Below are 18,800 nucleotides of genomic sequence, written 5' to 3'. Positions count from 1 at the left end.
TTGTATTCTGCACACAGATAGCATCTTGAACAAGTCTTTTAACTCAGATACTTCAATCCATTCTTCTGTGTTTATGGCCTTTTAAAACCTGGAATACACGACAGCCTTTAACTGCAGGCACACTACAATTCAAGGTGGATTTAGAAGGGTACAGCGGTGGAGGGTGAAGAGGAAAATAAAAGGAAAACCCAGAAGTGAGTTCACTATGGAAGACACTACAGAAAGAGTTACTCAAAATAAACACAGAACCCTAAAAGAGGAGTACTTCTGAAGACTCTCCGCAGTCTATCCCAATCCTCAGCTACAAAGCAACACAGGGTGGGACAAGTGTGCTGCACCAGGGTGCACTGCTGACAGAGTGACAGGTGCCTGAGCTGTGCCAAGCAACTGGAACAGAACAGGATTTGTTATGTAGTTTGCATTAATTGTATGGGCAAACACACAGCTAAAATACCAAGAGAACTTTGAAAAATCCATCAGAAATCCCATTGATTTTGTGATTTTTCAGAAACCCCACTTCCAGGTGTGTGCATGCAGCAAGATGGCTAGTCCCTCATTTACTCAAAAACTGTCAGTACATATCTAATGTTCTGCTTTCAAAAGAACACTGTAAAAGTTTAAAAAGGTCCAGCCTCTAATTACATTGAAGGGAAAGTTGATGATATAAAGAAATCAACTATCCATCTACTTCATGACTGCACTGGAGACACAAAAACAGATTAAGAACATACCGGTTGGATTATTAAAGCAATATGCTTTAAGTGACAGAACTAATACAATTATCTAAAGATTTTTAGTTTGCTAAGATAAGTTGACATACTGAGGTTGAATGAGATGTAGGAAAAAAATTATTTAGGTACTAATTTTAGTTATGGTGGTATTATTTGTTTATTAACCACTTTATTACCTGCAGATCTCGTTAAAAAAACCTTCATTATCCCATTCCCGTTACTTTGGGTTTTGCATTCCCTGGACACATCCAGATTTTTCATCCTAAAATTTCTATTTTTACCCCAAGATTCGGGCTCTCCCACCCTAATTAATTTGTCTAGAATTTGCCAGCTTTGCAGGCAGAGCAGGCATACACTGTCCTTTTCCTCTGCTCCCATACTGTGACCTCTCCCCTCTTTGCACCATATCTTTTTGCTGCGTCAGTAAAAGGAACAGACCTATTTCAACTCTGTCATCTCTACTATTCCACTGCTTTAAAAACTTACAAACAGCTGTCAAAAGAACAGACACCTTTTTTTCTTTTATGTGAAAGAGAGATGATGTTTGGTCTGGGCACACTGAAAACACTGAATCTACAATTTCTCACCATCCTGTGCAGCCAGAAATCCAAGGCTTTCTCTCCAGAGAAGGGGAGACTTGGAGTTCAGAAAAAGCATCATTAACAAATAATGCTATTACACATGGAACCTTAAAAAGTAATTCCAGCACTGTTACAGAAGACAGCTATTGCTGCATACGTGAGCTTTTCTCAAGCATAGTTTTATACTTTCCATCTCTCTGCAACCTTTATATCTTTATTGACCTCATGATAATTAAAGGGTTTTGGACAGAGAGTTGAAAGGCAGATAAAAACATCACCTATGCAAACAAATACAACATTAGAACAGTGATCCTTTACAGACTTTTTTTTTTCACTGTTGTAGACTGAATGGCACCTGTAGAATAAACGGTTTCCTTACATGGGGCAATATATATAATTAATATCTGACTATTACAAGTTTCCAGTATATTTTCAAACCACAGTTCAAATATATTTACTTCACAATAGATGCACACATATGCTCACATTCCTTCAGATCCTCAGTTTAGTTTTATTTTCTTCTCTATAAAACTCCCCTCCAGAATGATTTGTATCACACAGAGGCTGCAAGCCATGTCAGCTTTTGGAAGACTATCCTTAGAGGTCACCATCATCCTTCTATAGAGTTTAAGACTATCTGATTGACCACTTTATGATTTAATTAAATGTGGGGCCAATGTATTTCCCATTCTCCCTTGATTTGAAAACTTAACCCTCTCCAGAATTGGAGACTGTGGCTCTTCCACTCTCTCTTGAGTGAAAGCATACATTTGTCACTGATGCAGGAAGATGTGAATTCTACCAGATCAAGAAAATATGAGAAACACAGAACATACTTTCAACTGTGGAAGTCTGGCAGTCTGTAGTGCTGACTGAACGAAAGGGGACTGTGCCAAGTCAGACATGGCAGTTAGGATTTCCCCTCTGCTTTTCTAACATCACCTTCAATGTTTGCTACGCCACACATTCCAGTCAAAGAAAAAAAGAAAAAAATGCCAAAATACCTCTGCATACATAGCTGTTCTAAAGGGATGCTGGAAACCACTCTGCTGTCCTTCATAAGGACTGAGGTCTGTTTGAAACCTAGCTCCTAGGACTCCACAGGAAGCCTGGCTGCTGAACTCTGCTCAGCTGACTTCTTTGCCCTGACGCATGGTTTGGATTCTCATGTTAGCAATAAATTCACTCAGTTTTAACTGTATGAATTTTGGTGTGTGTCAGAGATATCATCAATAACCATTACTCCTATTTCCTATGAAGAAAGGCTGAGAGAGTTGGGGTTATTCAGCCTGGAAGAAGATAAGCCTCCAAGGGAGCCTTACTGTGGGGGCTTATAAGAAAGATGGGGACAAACTTTTTAGCAGGGCCTCCTGCAGTAGGACAAGGGGTAATGGTTTTAAACTGAAAGAGGACAGATTTAGATTAGATACAAGGAAGAAATTCTTTACTGTGAGGGTGGTGAGACACTGGAACAGGTTGCCCAGAGAAGTTGTGGCTGCCCCCCCCCTGGAAACATTCAAGGTCAGGCTGGATGGGGCTTTGAGGAACCTGGTCCAGTGGAAGGTGTTCCTGCCCATGGCAAAGGGGTGGGACTAGATGACCTTTAAGGTCACATCCAACCCAAACCATTCTATGATTCTATAACCAAAGGATCCCATTGAACCTCCAGCAGTGGTTTGATGATCCACCAGCTTTGTATCACAGGCTTGAGGACTTTGCATTCAGACATTATTCTTGTTATCACAGCTTTCTGCCCCTTGAGAGGCACTGAATGATTCTGCATGGGGGGTGATCCCACTTACACAAAACAGGCAACACAACACTTCTTTCTACTCCCCTATCAAGATTCACTAAAAGGCGGATCAGTTTCCAGATCCCATGCCAAGCACACAGCTTCACGCAATTGTATGATGTAACTGAGAGCAGTGCAGAGGCAGGAACTCCTTGAGCGGCAGCTATCATACTGTACTGACACTGCCTTGGCTGAGGAGCTTCTGCCTTCTGTCTCTATCACTGCAAGTTGGGAGCAATAATCACCTGCAAAGAAAGAAACACATGACTTGCTCCAAACAAAGACATTGTCTTTACCTATTAATTTTTCCACACACTGAAAGAAGAAAAAAGAAGCTCTCTCTTTTGGAAGAACATTTTTTCTTTCTTCCATTCTGACAGTTGCTAGACCACCATATCAGTCTAACCCTTTTCCAGCTCACAATGATGCTCATCCTAGATACTGGATATATATTTAGCTAAATTGAGTAAAATTTTATATCAGAATTTAAAAACAATATACTGTCCTGTAAAGCATGCTAGATGTTGTAACAGAACAAAGGAGGGAGGTTTACACAATTTTGATTCTAACAAAAACATACCTGAAGTCTTTGCTTTTGCTCTCAAGACAGCACAACAGTGACACAACTCCAGTACCTTGTTGCTTTTCCTTTGGTCAAGTCACAGGTACTGTAGTTACTGCTAACTATTTTGAATGGACACATTTGGCTGAAATACTAGAAGACATCTAAAGTAAAACTCCCTTACTGCTTGCAATGGTATCTGGCTTTTCAAGAACCATTAGGACAGCTCCAATATTCCCAGTGGGAGACAGCAACTGTTACAAATTTCCAACAATTTACATCTCCCAATCTTATTTTAGACCTGCAGTGAGTAATTTTTCACACCGCGAACCTAGAGGTCTCTCTGGTTCTTTGCCTTATTTGAAATTGCTTCAGTAGTAAATACACTAAATAATTTCATTTGTGTTTTCTATGATGGAAAGGCAGTATCTGCCTGAGTGAGCAAGATTAATGTCATTTGGGTCTGACCAGACAATCATAGGGGAGACTATCACATGAGAAACTAATACCCTGCTTTGTACACAGATGTTCAGTGTTCAATTTATCTCCTTGGGAGCAGCCTCTGTTCAGCCTTCTATTATTGAGCTCAAAGCCAAGTCAGTAATATTTGCCTTTTAAAACGTTTAAATTTATGTTTCCTGTGAGAGCTTGCTTTAGAAGATGCACATTTTAAACCAGTCTGTGCACCTGAAATTAGGGATCGGTGTCTGTGGCTGAAGGTTTGAATCTACAGATACCTAAACAGGGCTTTAGGAAACAACAACACAGTCAAGCAGGATTTAAACATCTGTAACTTGTTCTGTCCACTAAAGTTAGTAGCCCCAGCACACTTTAAATGCAGGGATTTCTCCAAGAAATAAGAACTATATTGAAGTGGGTTGCATTTAACCATTAGTTTGAACACATATTTCATAGAAGCTAGCTTTCTGTATGAAATGCTACAACTTTATGTTTTACTGAGAATGAATTTCTGAAGTTGAGCAGACACTCAGTTCATATAAAACACAAACACTGGTTCTTTTTAACAGTGCACAGAAGAAATACATGTTCACAACAACAAAGCATAGGTACAACAGAGATACCTACTATATAGACATATAAAAGAGTCAGAGAGATTTGCTTAGGGCTGCACAATATCCAGGCATCTTAACAGTTGATAATTATTTCCTTTCAGCACATTAGGAACTCCTGTTTGTGAACCCAGGCTCCAACAACTATGTGTCTGGAGACACTTACAGGAGCAGAGACACATTCACCATCATAGACTTGTTTCTTGGACTTCACATCCTGGCTTTGCTAAAATCCTGGTTTAAATCACAGAATTAAGACTCAAACCAGAGTAAATTTCTAGTTTCAGATTCACACCTTTTGTGTTTTATTGCTGTTAAGCTACTAAACTTCATGAGAGAGAGGGGGAGGGGTGTGGGGGTGATCTTATTTCTTCCATTTATTCCTCAAGTCAGGTGTTACTGATATCTACTACAAAGCATGACTTAGCATATACAGATGTATCAGGAATAAATAAGAAAACTATGGGTTTCTTAGCATATTCATAAAACTTCACAATGAGACACAAATATCCTTGCAGTTTTAATGAGACTATCAAAAAATTAAAGGGGGGTATTTACCTCAGCATGCAGAAAACCTACAACAGAAATCCAATTTGATGGTTTTCTTTACATATGTTATTGAAACTGAAGTTGAGACAAAAAGAATCCATAAAATGGAAACAATCCAGAAGACTTATCAAACAGTAACATACTAACCTCTACAGAACTTATCAGAAAAATAGCACACATTATAAGGAACAATACTGTATTTGTTTTGGGGATGTATTATTTAATAGCTCCCTTCAAATCCATTTTCTACTATTCTGTGGTCTTTCTCCTTGAATTCCGTCATGAAGAGGCACAAAGACTAATACAAATTAGAACAATCTACAATGATCAATCCTTATGATTTTTTGATTATTCTTTAACTGATGTTTAAATGAATGTATTTTATCACAAAGAACTTCTGTAAATACCTTGTTATCTGCATAATTGAACAGGTGTACTTGAACATTAGCATTAGAAAAGATGAAACATTAAGACACTTATTCAGTAGGACTTCAGTACAGAAATCTCTTTTAAAAGAAAAATACTACATATAACGTCTTATCTACTAAGCAGTGTTCATCTCTAGTGCATTCAGAACAAGAACTTAACAGGCTTACTACATGCTGTAGATGAACCTGCAGCAATTAGGACCGGATCTGAAATTTTGACCAGTGGAATCTCAATTGTATTTAGGAAGTGAACTTGCTGTCCTGAAGCTTGATGATCTCATCTGTTCACACAGTTCATGCTTTCAGTTGTTCAGCCCTCCAGCAGCAAAAAAGTTACCAATCCCCATGGTAGTTGCTATGTTACTGTTCTCATAGCTGGACTCTCATAAACTTCTTTTATGCCTCCAAGACACACAAGCTGATAAAAGTGCACTGGCAGTCAGGTATCTTTGGATGCACTGCAGCTCAAAAGGGAACATGTTCAGGACTGTATGCTGTAAGCTGAGAAAAGGTAACTTGTAAAGGGCATATGCCATTCTGAAGAGTTTGCTTTCTTCCTCTCTCATGAACATATGTTTTTTCACAGCTGCCTCCCTTCTTACTTTCCCTTTGTGACTTACCTCATGTTCAGAGGGACAGATATGTTACTCAAAGCAACAACAGAAAATAAACCATCAAAATTCACACTGAGACCAAGCTCTAGCCTTTCTCTATCACCAAATTTTCAGTTGCTCTCAGCACATATGGGATTTCTAGAGCAGAAGACAGAGAACAGTGATAGAAATCAACAGAAACCTCTGGAGAATGCCAGTTCCTGTCCAAGTGGAAGTGTGTTGCACACATAGGAAAAGATACGGCCCAGGAATTGCACGATGAATTAATTCACTAAACACTTCAAATCCACAGCAAAGTAAGCATTCAGGTAAATACCAGCCTCATGAAAATCCAAGGTACAGACTAAGAGAACAGCAGAGCTAGGTTGTTGCTCTAGTTGAGTCTCCTCAATTTTCCTAAGTGCTACAGTAAAGGCATTAGTGCAAAAATGTTCCAAACTGGCAAGAGTTTCACTGCTACCTCTCTCAAAGTCAGAATTGGTACCATGGTAACAACAACCTGTCAAATGTCAAAAAACCCACTCCAGATAAACCATCTGATACTTTGGCTAGACAGAATAAAGGAGCAGCAGTTTAGCCATGCAACCTCCTTTATAAGCATAAGTGTTCAAGTGCACAACAGAGCAGTGAATACCAAAAAGGAAGTAAATTTTCATTCCAGCAAAATAATGTGTATCTACACAGATATGTCATGAGGCCCTAAAACTCACATTAAAGATGAAGAGGAATTGCCAACCCAAGGATAATGAAAGTCTGACACAAGTATGATCGTGTTTCTTCTAAGAGTAGAAGGCAGACCAAACGCATCAGCATCAGACATCTCACAGGAAGAGGAACAGCTCGAACAAATAAGGCTCAGTGGGGAAGAGCATCTTTCATTCTGCGGGCTTTTCAGATGCTCCATCTCAAGATGTTTGAGAGCTGACTCCTTACAAGTCTGCCACATGTCAAGCCAGCCTGACAAAGGCTCAAGATACAGGAAGTAATCTTCCAAACTGCAGGTCTTTTGGAGTTTTGTTCTGAGACAAATAGGCAAAGTTCACAGTGCCTCCTCGTGTTCTGAAGTCAACGTAAATGTGGCCGTCTCAGACTACAGGCATGAATTAATGTTGCTTTCCACTAAGAATAGTACTGACAGTGCCTCCCTTTGGCCAAGGGAAAGTGACAACTTTGTAACAGAAACTAATGAAACTAACCCCATAATATGAATGAATTGAGAATGAATTACTCATTTATTTGTAGTATCCATACTATAAATCTTTAGGAAAGAGAGCCTTAGTTGCAACAAAGGTATATCTTGCCAATATATGTCCCAGAACAGAAGATTTTTATCTGTATGATAATGAAGTGTTAAGTGTCCCAGCTGAAACCATGGCTCCAATGCACTGGATACATACTTACAGAGGAAGAGATAGTTTCTGTCCTGAATAATATTGAATTTAAGACAAATAAAAGTGAGATGGAGGGTGTATTATTATCCTTGCTTCAAACATATAAAACTACAAAACAGAGAGCAAAGTGTCCAAGGGCACACAGCGAGCATCTGTACTAAGAGCTGGGAGGTGAACCTAGAGATCACCTGAAACATAGTCATCTTCATCTAAAGTTGTTTCAGAAAAACAACAGCTAAGACGACATGATACCTTCATTTTAATGAAGAGTGTCAAGTAGATAGTTTTAGAACACTAAGTACCAATGGATCAAACAGCTGCATGGAAATGTAGCAAGAATTTAGGACTACACAGATAAAAGGTTCCTAACCAGCTTCCACCTACCTCAAGAACCATATTATACAGTCATTTTCATAAGTTTATTAAGTTTTATCTTTAAAAAGGTAGTTTGGTTTTCCATTTTCCTTTCCTCAGCTCCCTCCCTCTCTGCTGCCATTCTGAAAACCTCTTCCAAATGCAACCGCCCTCATAGTTCAGAATTCCCCCCTTATTTCAAAAATTTATTCAATTTATACCTATGTTTCTGTGCCAGCACTGTCCTGTAGCATCATACCTCTTCTTGTTCCAAGGTGTTTATTCGTTAGTATTTACATACATTTCATAACTCTGCTCAGCTTTCAATTCATGAACAACCCAAGCCAAGCTCTTCTACTCTGCTCTCAAAAAGCTGCCTGCTCATTCTTCTTATCAGCCACTTTCCTAAGTACAGGTACAGCATTTGTATTTCTTCTCCAGTCATGAGAGACCATTTTGACTTGACTGATTTGCTGAAAATCTTTGGTGTGAGGCATGAGACTGACAATTCATGTGCAATTTCTTTCCAAATGCAGGCATGTCGATCATTCAGTTCCTTCAAGCTGGAGGGATGCCATCAGCCTTGGCTGTAGTAATTTCCATTCTATACTTGTAATCCTTTTAGCTGCCTTGCTTTGCCTTGTCTCCACAGATAATGGGAGTATTATTATTGGAAACTTAGGCAAAGTGTTCATCTAGTCTTACGGTTCTGCATAATCTAGAGGTTACCCTTACTTTCTACCTCTTCCTCATTCATACTGCAGTCTCATTTCTTCTCTCCTTTTCTCTCATTTCTGTTTGATTTCATAATGCACCAAAATACACTTTGCCCAACCTCTGCTATTGCTTTGAAACAAGGAAGTAAAGCATGTCAGATGATACACCATGAGCGGGATACACCTTAGGTCTCATTATCTTGTCCAGTGATGTTTTAACACTACCATTTGCCATTATTCTCACTGCAAATACCTTTGTTAAACCAAGGTCCAATTTATTTACAGCTTTGGTACCATATCCACTAAGAACAGCCCTATTATTTTACAGTTATATGACAATGATTAAAGCTAAAGAAATAAACAAAACATAATATAAAACCCTCAAATACCATAAAGTTTTAGTTTATGCTTCATATAAAAATTAATACTGCTCGTGAAAAGTGAAATCATGCCACACCAGGCAGAGCCTGAGGGACTGAAAACAAAGCAGTATCAAAAAGGGCTTGCTGTCTCTGCTATCAAACATCTAACACTTAGCTGCCCATCCAAGCTATCACAGCATTTGTTTGCTGTAGCTTCTCAGTAGGAGAAGCTCAGTGATTGCTGAAGTACCTTTTCTGCACAGTTCTGCCCTCAGGCTCCTTCCCCCCCCCCTCTTTGTAGAGATACTGAACGCTGTCCTTTTCTGACGAAGCTCCCTGTATGATCTCATGCAGTCGTCCCCGTGTCTGGCCTCTGCTTGGCCTCCTGACAAAAGCAGAAGTAGCAACAAGAGCAATCAAGTTCAAGGCTCGATAAAGTATTTTTTGAAAAAATATTTCAGAACAGAAAATTATTCCCCCTTTTTTTTTTTTTTTTTTAATAAACATTGATCAAGTCAACTCTCTTTTACTTGAATAGCACACCTTAAAAATAAACGTACCAAATCACTTAAAACTTTCTACAGGAAGGACAAAAGCAGCAGATACCATGCTCAGAAAAGTTCCAAGCAAGCACTGTTCAGAAAGTTCGTCTTCTTCAGGTTTAAGGAAGAAAAAACAGAATATGCAAACGCCCATGCACTCATGTACTAAGAGAGACTGCAGTTGCTGCAGTTTGAAAGCAAATGAGCAGGCAGCTAACCTGCTGGGCTGTTCCCTATAGGTGTCACAACAAGACAGAGGAATTTGCCATGGAAAGTTTGGGGAGCAGCTGTCACCGAAAGAGACACGTATATTTTAAAGACTTTGTCATTTGTCTTCAGGGTGGGAAACGCTGTATTTGACCTCCAGCTGAGGCAGCTGCTCAGATGCAGCAGCATGGCTAGAAGAATAAAAGGAGGCACAGCTATTATTTCAGGTACAAACACCAGAAAGCAGAAACAAAAGGCACGGTCATTAAATCATCATTACTATTAAAAAGCACAGTGACAACTTTTCAAAACTTTTCATGCCACACGGGTCTCCCCTCCAGGCCTTCTCCCAAACAATTTGTATTAGCTAATTGTTAACTATCTCAATGGCCAAGTAAAACAAGACAAAAAAGCACGACATCAAACACTGTCTCGGGAACACCAAACTGTCCTGGATGGGAAATGCTAAGGAGCTGACACAGCTCTTGGTCTGTTCCCCTTCCCCTCATCTGAGGCTGTGCCATCTGAGAAGGCTGCTGTCCCACACGGCTCCAGCCTCTCATCTCCCCCTGCTTCCCCCCCGCCCCCGCCATCTGCAGCACCTGTAATCACTCCTCAACCTCTTCACCTTAACAGGAAGCTACCACAAAAAGGGTTAAACCAACTGGGATGAAACGGCACGGGGCCATTTGAATGAGCCAGGGGGGTGGGTTTCCCATAGAGTTGAGCCAGTTCGGCAGCTGGCTGCTCTGCCCTCTACGCTCAGGTTCGAGTCTTCTTCCATCAGGGATAAGTGAGACCCTCAGGCACTGCCACTGGGACCCTCACTCTCCTGGGACCCTGCAGAGAGCCAGCTCAAAACTAAGCTGTACCAGCAAAAGCTCTACTGCCAGTACAGGTCCCTGAGAAAGCTCAAGCTAGGAATCACCAGAGAGCAGGAGCAGGACTACCAATTACACTGGTTCAGCTGCCCCTGCAAACCAGTAGACCTGAAGGACATGAGGCTGGGGTGGCCCACCTGCTCCACAGAGCCAGGCCACACCAGGCACCCCAACTGGCACGGCATTGGTCAACAAGCCTCAACCTAATGTACTAAACTACTATAACTAATTTGCTAAGTTAAGCAAGGTGGGTACGTTACACTTGAATGATTTGTAAATGTTAAACCATAATATCCTGCTGTCTAAAATATTGTAAAAATAGAATATGGTACCCTGTGTGGATCTGAAATGATTTGTGATCACTATAACCTGTATTATGATGAATGTTTGAATATCTATGGATAAAATATAAAGTGTGTTATTCTCTTAATGTAATCGCTTCTCAGACACCCCACCTAGAGCTGGTATGCAATTGCTTCTCACCTAGAGATAATATGTCACCGCTTCTTGGACACCCCACCCCCCCGAGATAACATGTAACTGCTGGTTGAAGAAAAGCCCACCAAAAGATGGGATCATGAGTTTTTTAAAAGATCCAATAGGAGAAAAGCACGCCAAGAGAACAAGGCTTCGAGACTTTCAAAAGACCCCATAGGAGGAGGACAAAGACCCAAGCATCTCAAAGGACCCAATGGAGAAAGAGCAGGACAATCATCTGATGAGAGAGCACTGGTTAAAGACGGTGGCACAGAAGTATAAAAAACCACTGTTTTATGAACTCGGTGTATGTGTGGCAGAGTTGCGGCTCTCCACGCACTCAGTGCTGCTTTGCCTATTGCTTCCCACCCTAAATCGATTGAACCCAAATAAAACTATATATATATAGTTATAAAAATTGGCTTTGTATGATTGTAACACTAAGCTGGAAAGAGGTACTAATAGTGGAGGGCCCTTGGAAGGATTTAGTGCAAATGCTCTCCTCAGTGTTCACCTTCTCAAATGTGTTTTAATTAGAAAAGGGGTTTTTCTCCTTACATTTCAGAATGTCAGACACTAAACAATAAGGATTAAAAATGTTTCCAGAGCAATCCCTTTGGCAGCATTAAATTCATACTTGAAGGAAAGAATTCAAACCATTGTAAATTCTCCTTAAGCCAGGAGGAAGGGGAAAATGCTTATTCATTAAAAATGATGCCATTTGATATCTACACCAAGGGACTTCTGTAGGAAAGTGACTGGGAGAAGTGTTGAAGGTGTCTTTCAATAGATGTAGCAGAAAAAAGGAGGTGTTACTCAAAACAACATGCAAGCATCCTTGACAACTGTTGTGGTTTAACCCCAGCCAACAACTAAGCACCACATAGCAAAATCATGAAAGGCAGCTTTCAGTGTTGAACAATGTTTACAAAAAGCAGCAAAGGACAATCTCAGCATTTTTGCAAATACTGAATGAGGGAACAGAGCCACTGCTGCTTTTGAAATCAGAAAATGTTAATGCACCCAGATGTGGATATTAATCCTTTCAAAAAGTTAGGATGGTTTGAAATGACCTCACATCTGTAATCTCAGCCTGTCGGTCTTTCAAGTTGCCCATTCAATGATGTAGCTCTCTCAGATCATATGTGAATGTGACATCCTTAGAGCAGTGACTACATGTGACATTTCACAAAATATGTTACTGTATGCCCCAAAATGTGCATATTTAATATAAAAAATAAGAGCAGTGAAAAACACAATGTAGATGGGCACTATGAAATCCCTGGAATAACTGGTGAAACAACTGTACACATGGTAAAACTAAAGTAGTTATGAAACCAAATATTTAAGATCATTGGAAATAAAATAGTTATATATGCAACTGGGAAGTAAGAAGCAAAGCATAGGACTGAGAAGGCTTTTAGAATACACTGAGAGAAGAGCACAAGCTTTTCCAGTACTGCATCAATTAACAATGGAAAGACTGAAATCGGTACAGATTGCTTGAGCTGGAAAAAAAACATGTATTCCCAAAAAGTAATTACTGGTAGAAATCAAACACTTACACTGGGGTTTTCTAGGACATGATGACTGACCAGCAGTTTTCAAGACTATCCCCTCATCCAATGCCTAAAGGAAAAGGACTACAACATGAGACAATCCAAAGACTCACAACCTCACTTTCACTAACACACTGATAGACACACACCTCAGGCAGGATTAGGAAGTGAGGGGGTATGACTACTTTTAATAGATATATTTTCAAAGGAAACAAAGCTTTAATGTCTGCTGGAGAGCCTTATTGACAAGCATTAAAAAAAACCAAAAACCAACACATCAAGAAGAAGATGTGATAGCTAACTACTGGAGAAACTTACTAGAAATTCAGAAGAAAGGGAGATGGTGTCAGGTCAACTGAGTATTTTATCTTCCACACAGTTTTTCCTGATGAAAATTCACACAGTTTGTCCAACATTTAGTAAAATTAATGATTCCTTCCCATACAAAAAATAAATCAATTAGTCCAGTGAACATGGCTTGATGTGAAAGCCACTTTTGCACAAGGAACTGCTTAGAGCACTTAGGACAATAGGTAGCCATGAGTAAAGAAGCTTGGGGATGACAAAAACTGAAAAGGAACATGAAAATAAATGTTAACACCCAATCAGATGACTACAAAATGTTGTTTTGGAATAAGGTAACCTTTTCTGATGTTCTAAAATGGGGACTGTTTACCAGTTTTGTACTAAGCAGAAAACTTATCCATGCTCAGTCTGGAATGGAACAGTTACCTGCCTGTTTTCCAAGACAGTGCACATTATGTTGACATTCATCAGCTAAGAAAAGGAGAACCAGAATCAAATGCTCTAGTTAAATCAAACATGTGAGAAGCAAAAAGACCCTGAAGTGCATTTTCTACATTTACTATAGAAAGAAGCAATGACTATACATCGTAATTAAATATTCCTACATGATCAGAGCCCTCTAACCGATTATTTTCATAAAGTACTGGAGAAGTGGCTACTTAGCAATAGCATTGCTACCTACTTGGCTCAAAATTCTAAAGCTGATGAGACTTGACGTATGAGAAACCATGGTACTTGTTTTCAGACGTATGCAGTCAAGGAATAAATGTTTGGCAATAGATATATCAGCAAGTGCAGAATGAATGTGAAAGATCTAGAGGTTGACACATGACAGAAAATCAATGGTTTACCAAGATGGAGGGGCCTGAGTGTGTTAATTCTCACCATGAAATTACTGAATATCCATGCTTCTGAAAGTAATATTTCATCTATAAGATCAAACAGGGCAAAGAACAGCACTAGTTGGGGAAAATATGAATTTCCGAAGTCACATATCCTTAGAACAGCATGCCGTTGAAACACTAAAAGCAGCAGCACTATTACCACCAAATACTTGTTTAGTTTTCGTTTCTAAAGTATGCAAGAGAGTTACAGGCAGCATTTATTCAGAATATGACCATTCAGGAATCAGTAATACACCAAAGTAAGGCTCTTCCTACCAGCTGATTTTGGAGTGAATTTGTCCCTGTTGGCTGCACATACTGCCAGTAGCCTGTATCCAAGATCCAAGTCAAATCCTTGCTGAGCTGCCACTCGACTAACCACCTGCAAAGGGAAAAAGAGAAAGCTTCATTAGGGGTTACTTGAGCTCTTTGCAAAGTTACATTAGCCATCTTATCAGCACTAATGTTAGGCAACTGAATCTGTGCAATAGCCACAGTACAAACATGGTATCAGGCATTGCTGTCCAGTAGTTCCCAGTGCAAGCACAGCAAACTAAACACAGGAGTCTTCTGGTGATCTGTTTATTCAACCACTCACCAGAAGAAAGGCCTGGTAGTTCCATGAAAATTGGAGAGACAAAGCTTTTCCAGAAGAAATAATCCAAGTGAACTGTATGCAAAGATTGTACAGAACACTTGTACTTGAGACTCAGTATTGAGTCTCTATCTCTGTGTCACAAGCAGTTCCCAGGTCCTTTAGGTTAAAATGTCCTCCTCCAAACTTATGGGCAGTGTTCTCCTACACTGTGATCAGCGTCACAGTTGCTGCATTTCAACAATACTGTACTGGTAAAGCACATTTACTACGGTTTTAGAATAGAGGCCTGTGCAAGAAGTATTTCCCAAACACATTAAATAGGGAAAGAAGATTTTATTTATTTATTTATTTATTTGGTACTGATCTAGAAAGACAGAAAGACTAGCAAAATTAGACAAATAAATGACTAGGGTTAAGGATGAAAAGCAATCAGCCATTTCTCCAGGCCAGCAACTCAGCTATCAGCCAAGAATGTACTCTCATGAAAACCTGCATAGTGGAAACACAATACTGCAGTCATTCTGCCAAACTATGCTTAAGTTATACACAGCAGAGCTTTTATATTGCCTTCTAGTGGCACAGGATGATTTCAGACTCAGAGGCACAGATAAAACAGATTATTCTTACCATTGCCATTACTGCTTTGTATTGAAACAATGGTGAAGGAACTCCATAAGAAACAGAACACCCTTTCCTTGTGCGAAGCAAAAGAATTTCCCTATCCTAAATAGCTTACAATACAAGAAAACAGCCTTTTCCCACCCCCCATCTCCATCTGAAAGCTTCTTTCTAAATTAATGACACTGCAATTATCTGTGTCCAGGACTGGTTCCCTCCAAAAAGCAACAATATAGAACAGACTGAAGAACCAACATATGTGATAACCTACAAATGGTAAATAAATGCACTATTCTGCCCTACCTACTCAACACTATTACACGAATCACATTATTCTGAACTTTTTCAATATCTGCTTTTTCTAATTATCAATTAAAATCAAATTTCTTTCTTAAGGATTAACTAGAATGAATTAAGTTCCCATCTAGATTTTTCTTGGTTTTGTTGTTCCTATTAATCTAGAAATTAGATTCACATGACTTTATCAGGTGGGGGTGTCTCCTCCCTAAATTTCAATCTCAAAACTGAGTAGAGTGCTTCAGGGAGATTAAATGAGAATTTGGGATAATCAGTAACATAATACACAACCCTAGAACATACTACTGTTTTATGTCCTGTTTCTCTTTACAATTACAATTGTAAGTTTTAGGAAGGGAAAAAAAAATCTGAGAAAGAATGCAATTACTTTTGATAAATCAGAAAACATTTCCAATTTGATAATCAGCCCTTAATCCTTTACAGTTAAAAGTCTGATTGTTGTTAAGATCCTGGCTAAAATCCTGGGTCCAAACTTACAAAAATAAAATAAAATTAAGAAAGAACAGCAGCAGAACAACAAGGTATCTCATATTTCATGCTAAGTTAGCAATAGGAGTGAAGACTGGTGGACTGCTATGAGATCTGGAAGACACTTACACACTTGGAAATCTAACTGTTCCTCTTCCCTAGTTCCAATATCATCATAGTTCAGCCACTGACAGGTAGGCATTAGGGAGGGGATCAGCAGGAAGTAGACAGAAAGCTCCTCTAGAAAACCCATCTTGTTAAAGGCTCCTGAGGGTAATATCTCATTAATGTGTAAACATTATTTAAACTCCTTTAGGCATTATCTACTGTACCATCATAGAGGAAGACATTTCAGAGTGCTAATCAGATCTGTAACATAAAGGAGAAAGGGCCCCCCCATGTTCTGTTTTGAAAAAACATTTATCACTGAACTATTTATTTTGGAATTGGACAGGAACAAAGGCAGATACACCTGCTTATCAGTCAGCACACAGTAACATAAGAAATGCATTGTCTGCTTATATGCTTGGTTCATTTTAAAACATGAAGCTACAAATATTGAGACCCTGCTGGCCAGAGGCCAAATCATTCCTCTCAACTGACATCTTGCTAATTGCAGAAAAAATTCTACAAGGTAACTCAGGAAATAGAGAATCATAAAAACCTTGAGCCCTTGAAAGTTAATCTGTGATTGCAATGTCTTCACTGAATAGATTGCAAAGTCTGGGTCAGTCCAAGTCCTACCAACAGGCTGAGGCCTAACCTGTTACACTCTCATTTGACATCAGTTTCCTTTTCTTAATTTCCTCTGCTAGAGAAAGCACTGCTCTGGTACCTCACCCCATGGCCAAGAGCAGAGTTTCCAGATGCCAGGGTGTGCAGCTCCAATGCTGAGTGCACTCTGTCGGCCACAGCATCGTTCTGCTAAAGCCTACCTCAAAGCAGGTGAAGCTACACCTTAGCAAGCACTGCAAGCAGAAGACTAAGCATGAGAAGGCAGAATCTGAACTTGAGAGTCTAGAGAAGTCAGCCAAACTATTACTTATTGCTCAAGTTTTTAATGAAAAATGTGAGGGAAAACAAGTTGCAATAAAAAATAATAATTAAATTAGAAAGAAAGTGCTTCCACTGACAAACTGTACAAAAATCCTTTCTTCTTCTCAAAAGAACAAAACAACCCTCAGCTACTTAATAGAAAGCAGACATTTCTAATAAAATTTCCATTTTGCCAAGAGTCATTTTCCACGTAAATTTTTCTTCTATGCACTCCACTAAATTCAAAAAGAGGCTCTGTAAAACAAATTGGTTGAACTGTGCTCAAGATGGCTTTCTCTGGGCTGTTCTGCCCCAGCCCTTGGATTCTGTACACTGCTCCTCAGCCATCCCCTTGGTCAATGCTAATAAGGCAGTACACTTTTTATTTCCAGTTTCTTCACAGGCTTACGAATTTTTGCATTAACTGTATTTAAAGTTTTTATTTCAGTTGTGACAGCTTAAGACTTACTTTTATTTCAAAATTAAAGTTGAACTGACAGAACCTATATCCTCCAAAGACCCTGTTTCAGGTTGGCTGTAACTGAAGTCAGACATAGCTTGTGGTACTTGGAAGGCTCTCCTTTGGTTAACCTGTACTGCAAGGGACATCCTGGCCTTTTAAATAAACACTGAGATTTCTCAGAGACAAGACGACAACTGCGTCACAGGAATATGATCCAGAAAATGCAAAGAACTAACTACAAGACATTTGATAAGTTTAATATATTCAAGTCATCAGACTCTGCTAAAATTTACCTTAGAGTGCCTCAAAGGAACTAGCCCGGGCAAACCTTGTAACTGCTAATGATTATCTTCAGGAATTCATTCAAGACAGAGACCATAAAGGTACATCAAATCTCTGGTTTTAAGATAGCGAAAAGGTGAATCTCAGAAATTACAGGTACCAAGACAGATAAAAAAACAAATTACCAAACAAATATTAGGAGAGTAAAATAGAACATCATCGTGAATCCATCAGAACAGTGCAGTTTTCTTTGGTGAATTAACTTGCCTTGTAAGTTTAAGGAAGACAGTGGCTGTAACATATGTTAACTCTAATATGCCTTTTGACATTGCCCTATGTTACACTGTCGTAACAGAGGAACATAGCCCAGATGACAGCACCATAAATTTCACTCAGATTATTCATCAGGAGTCCTCTGTCAAATCATCAGTGAGGTTTTAGTAACATGAAAACTAGAGAAGTTCAGCTCCCAACCTCTTTTCTCTTTGTTGAATTTAACCTCAATACTTCACACCCCTCCCCTCCTCCTCTTTCCTTTTGCAACGCTAAGAAGCTACTCCATGGCAACCTCCACTCCCTGTCCTTCTTGTCATCACACCACGAAGTACTGGAACAATATACCTCTTAACCTAACAGGCCTGTTAATCAAGAGAGCTATATGACTGCTTATTACAAAACTCCCTTCCCATTATGTTGCACTTTCAATGAATCTCTTAACTAGCAGCAGTCAAGAGCATCCCCCCCTGCTGGTATCAGAATGAATTTTACCAATTCAATTTGCTGGCTGATCAAAACTAAAAATGCCAGCTGATTGCTAGTTCAGACAGCTCTGAGTTCAGCCACTTGTGCATACTTGAAATTATCTGAATGCAGTTTGAAGACTACAGCAGAAATTTTGTAATTAGAATTCTGCAATGTAGATGGTAATTTTTCCCCCTCAGTAACACACAAAGATCAGATAAACAGGAAGCAAAGTGGAAAAAAAAAAAAAAAAAAAAAAAAAAAAAAAAAC

General features: G+C 39.3%; 1 protein-coding gene across 9 annotated transcripts in view; it reads right to left on the bottom strand.

The window, feature by feature from the left end:
• The window catches only part of ZMIZ1 (zinc finger MIZ-type containing 1), a 307,061-nt gene that overhangs the window by 119,883 nt on the left and 168,378 nt on the right, over positions 1-18,800 (bottom strand). For all 9 annotated transcript variants that reach the window (XM_026855129.1, XM_026855130.1, XM_026855128.1 and 6 more), the window contains one exon: positions 14,283-14,388. In XM_026855129.1, the coding sequence (XP_026710930.1) occupies positions 14,283-14,388 (106 nt within the window). The remainder of the gene's footprint in view (positions 1-14,282; positions 14,389-18,800) is intronic.

This window comes from Athene cunicularia (genome assembly GCF_003259725.1).
Source record: "Athene cunicularia isolate RWA chromosome 9 unlocalized genomic scaffold, athCun1 chr9_part1, whole genome shotgun sequence".
Taxonomy (NCBI): domain Eukaryota; kingdom Metazoa; phylum Chordata; class Aves; order Strigiformes; family Strigidae; genus Athene; species Athene cunicularia.
Note: the sequence above shows the minus strand (reverse complement) of the source record. Positions and strands in the feature narration are given on the sequence as shown.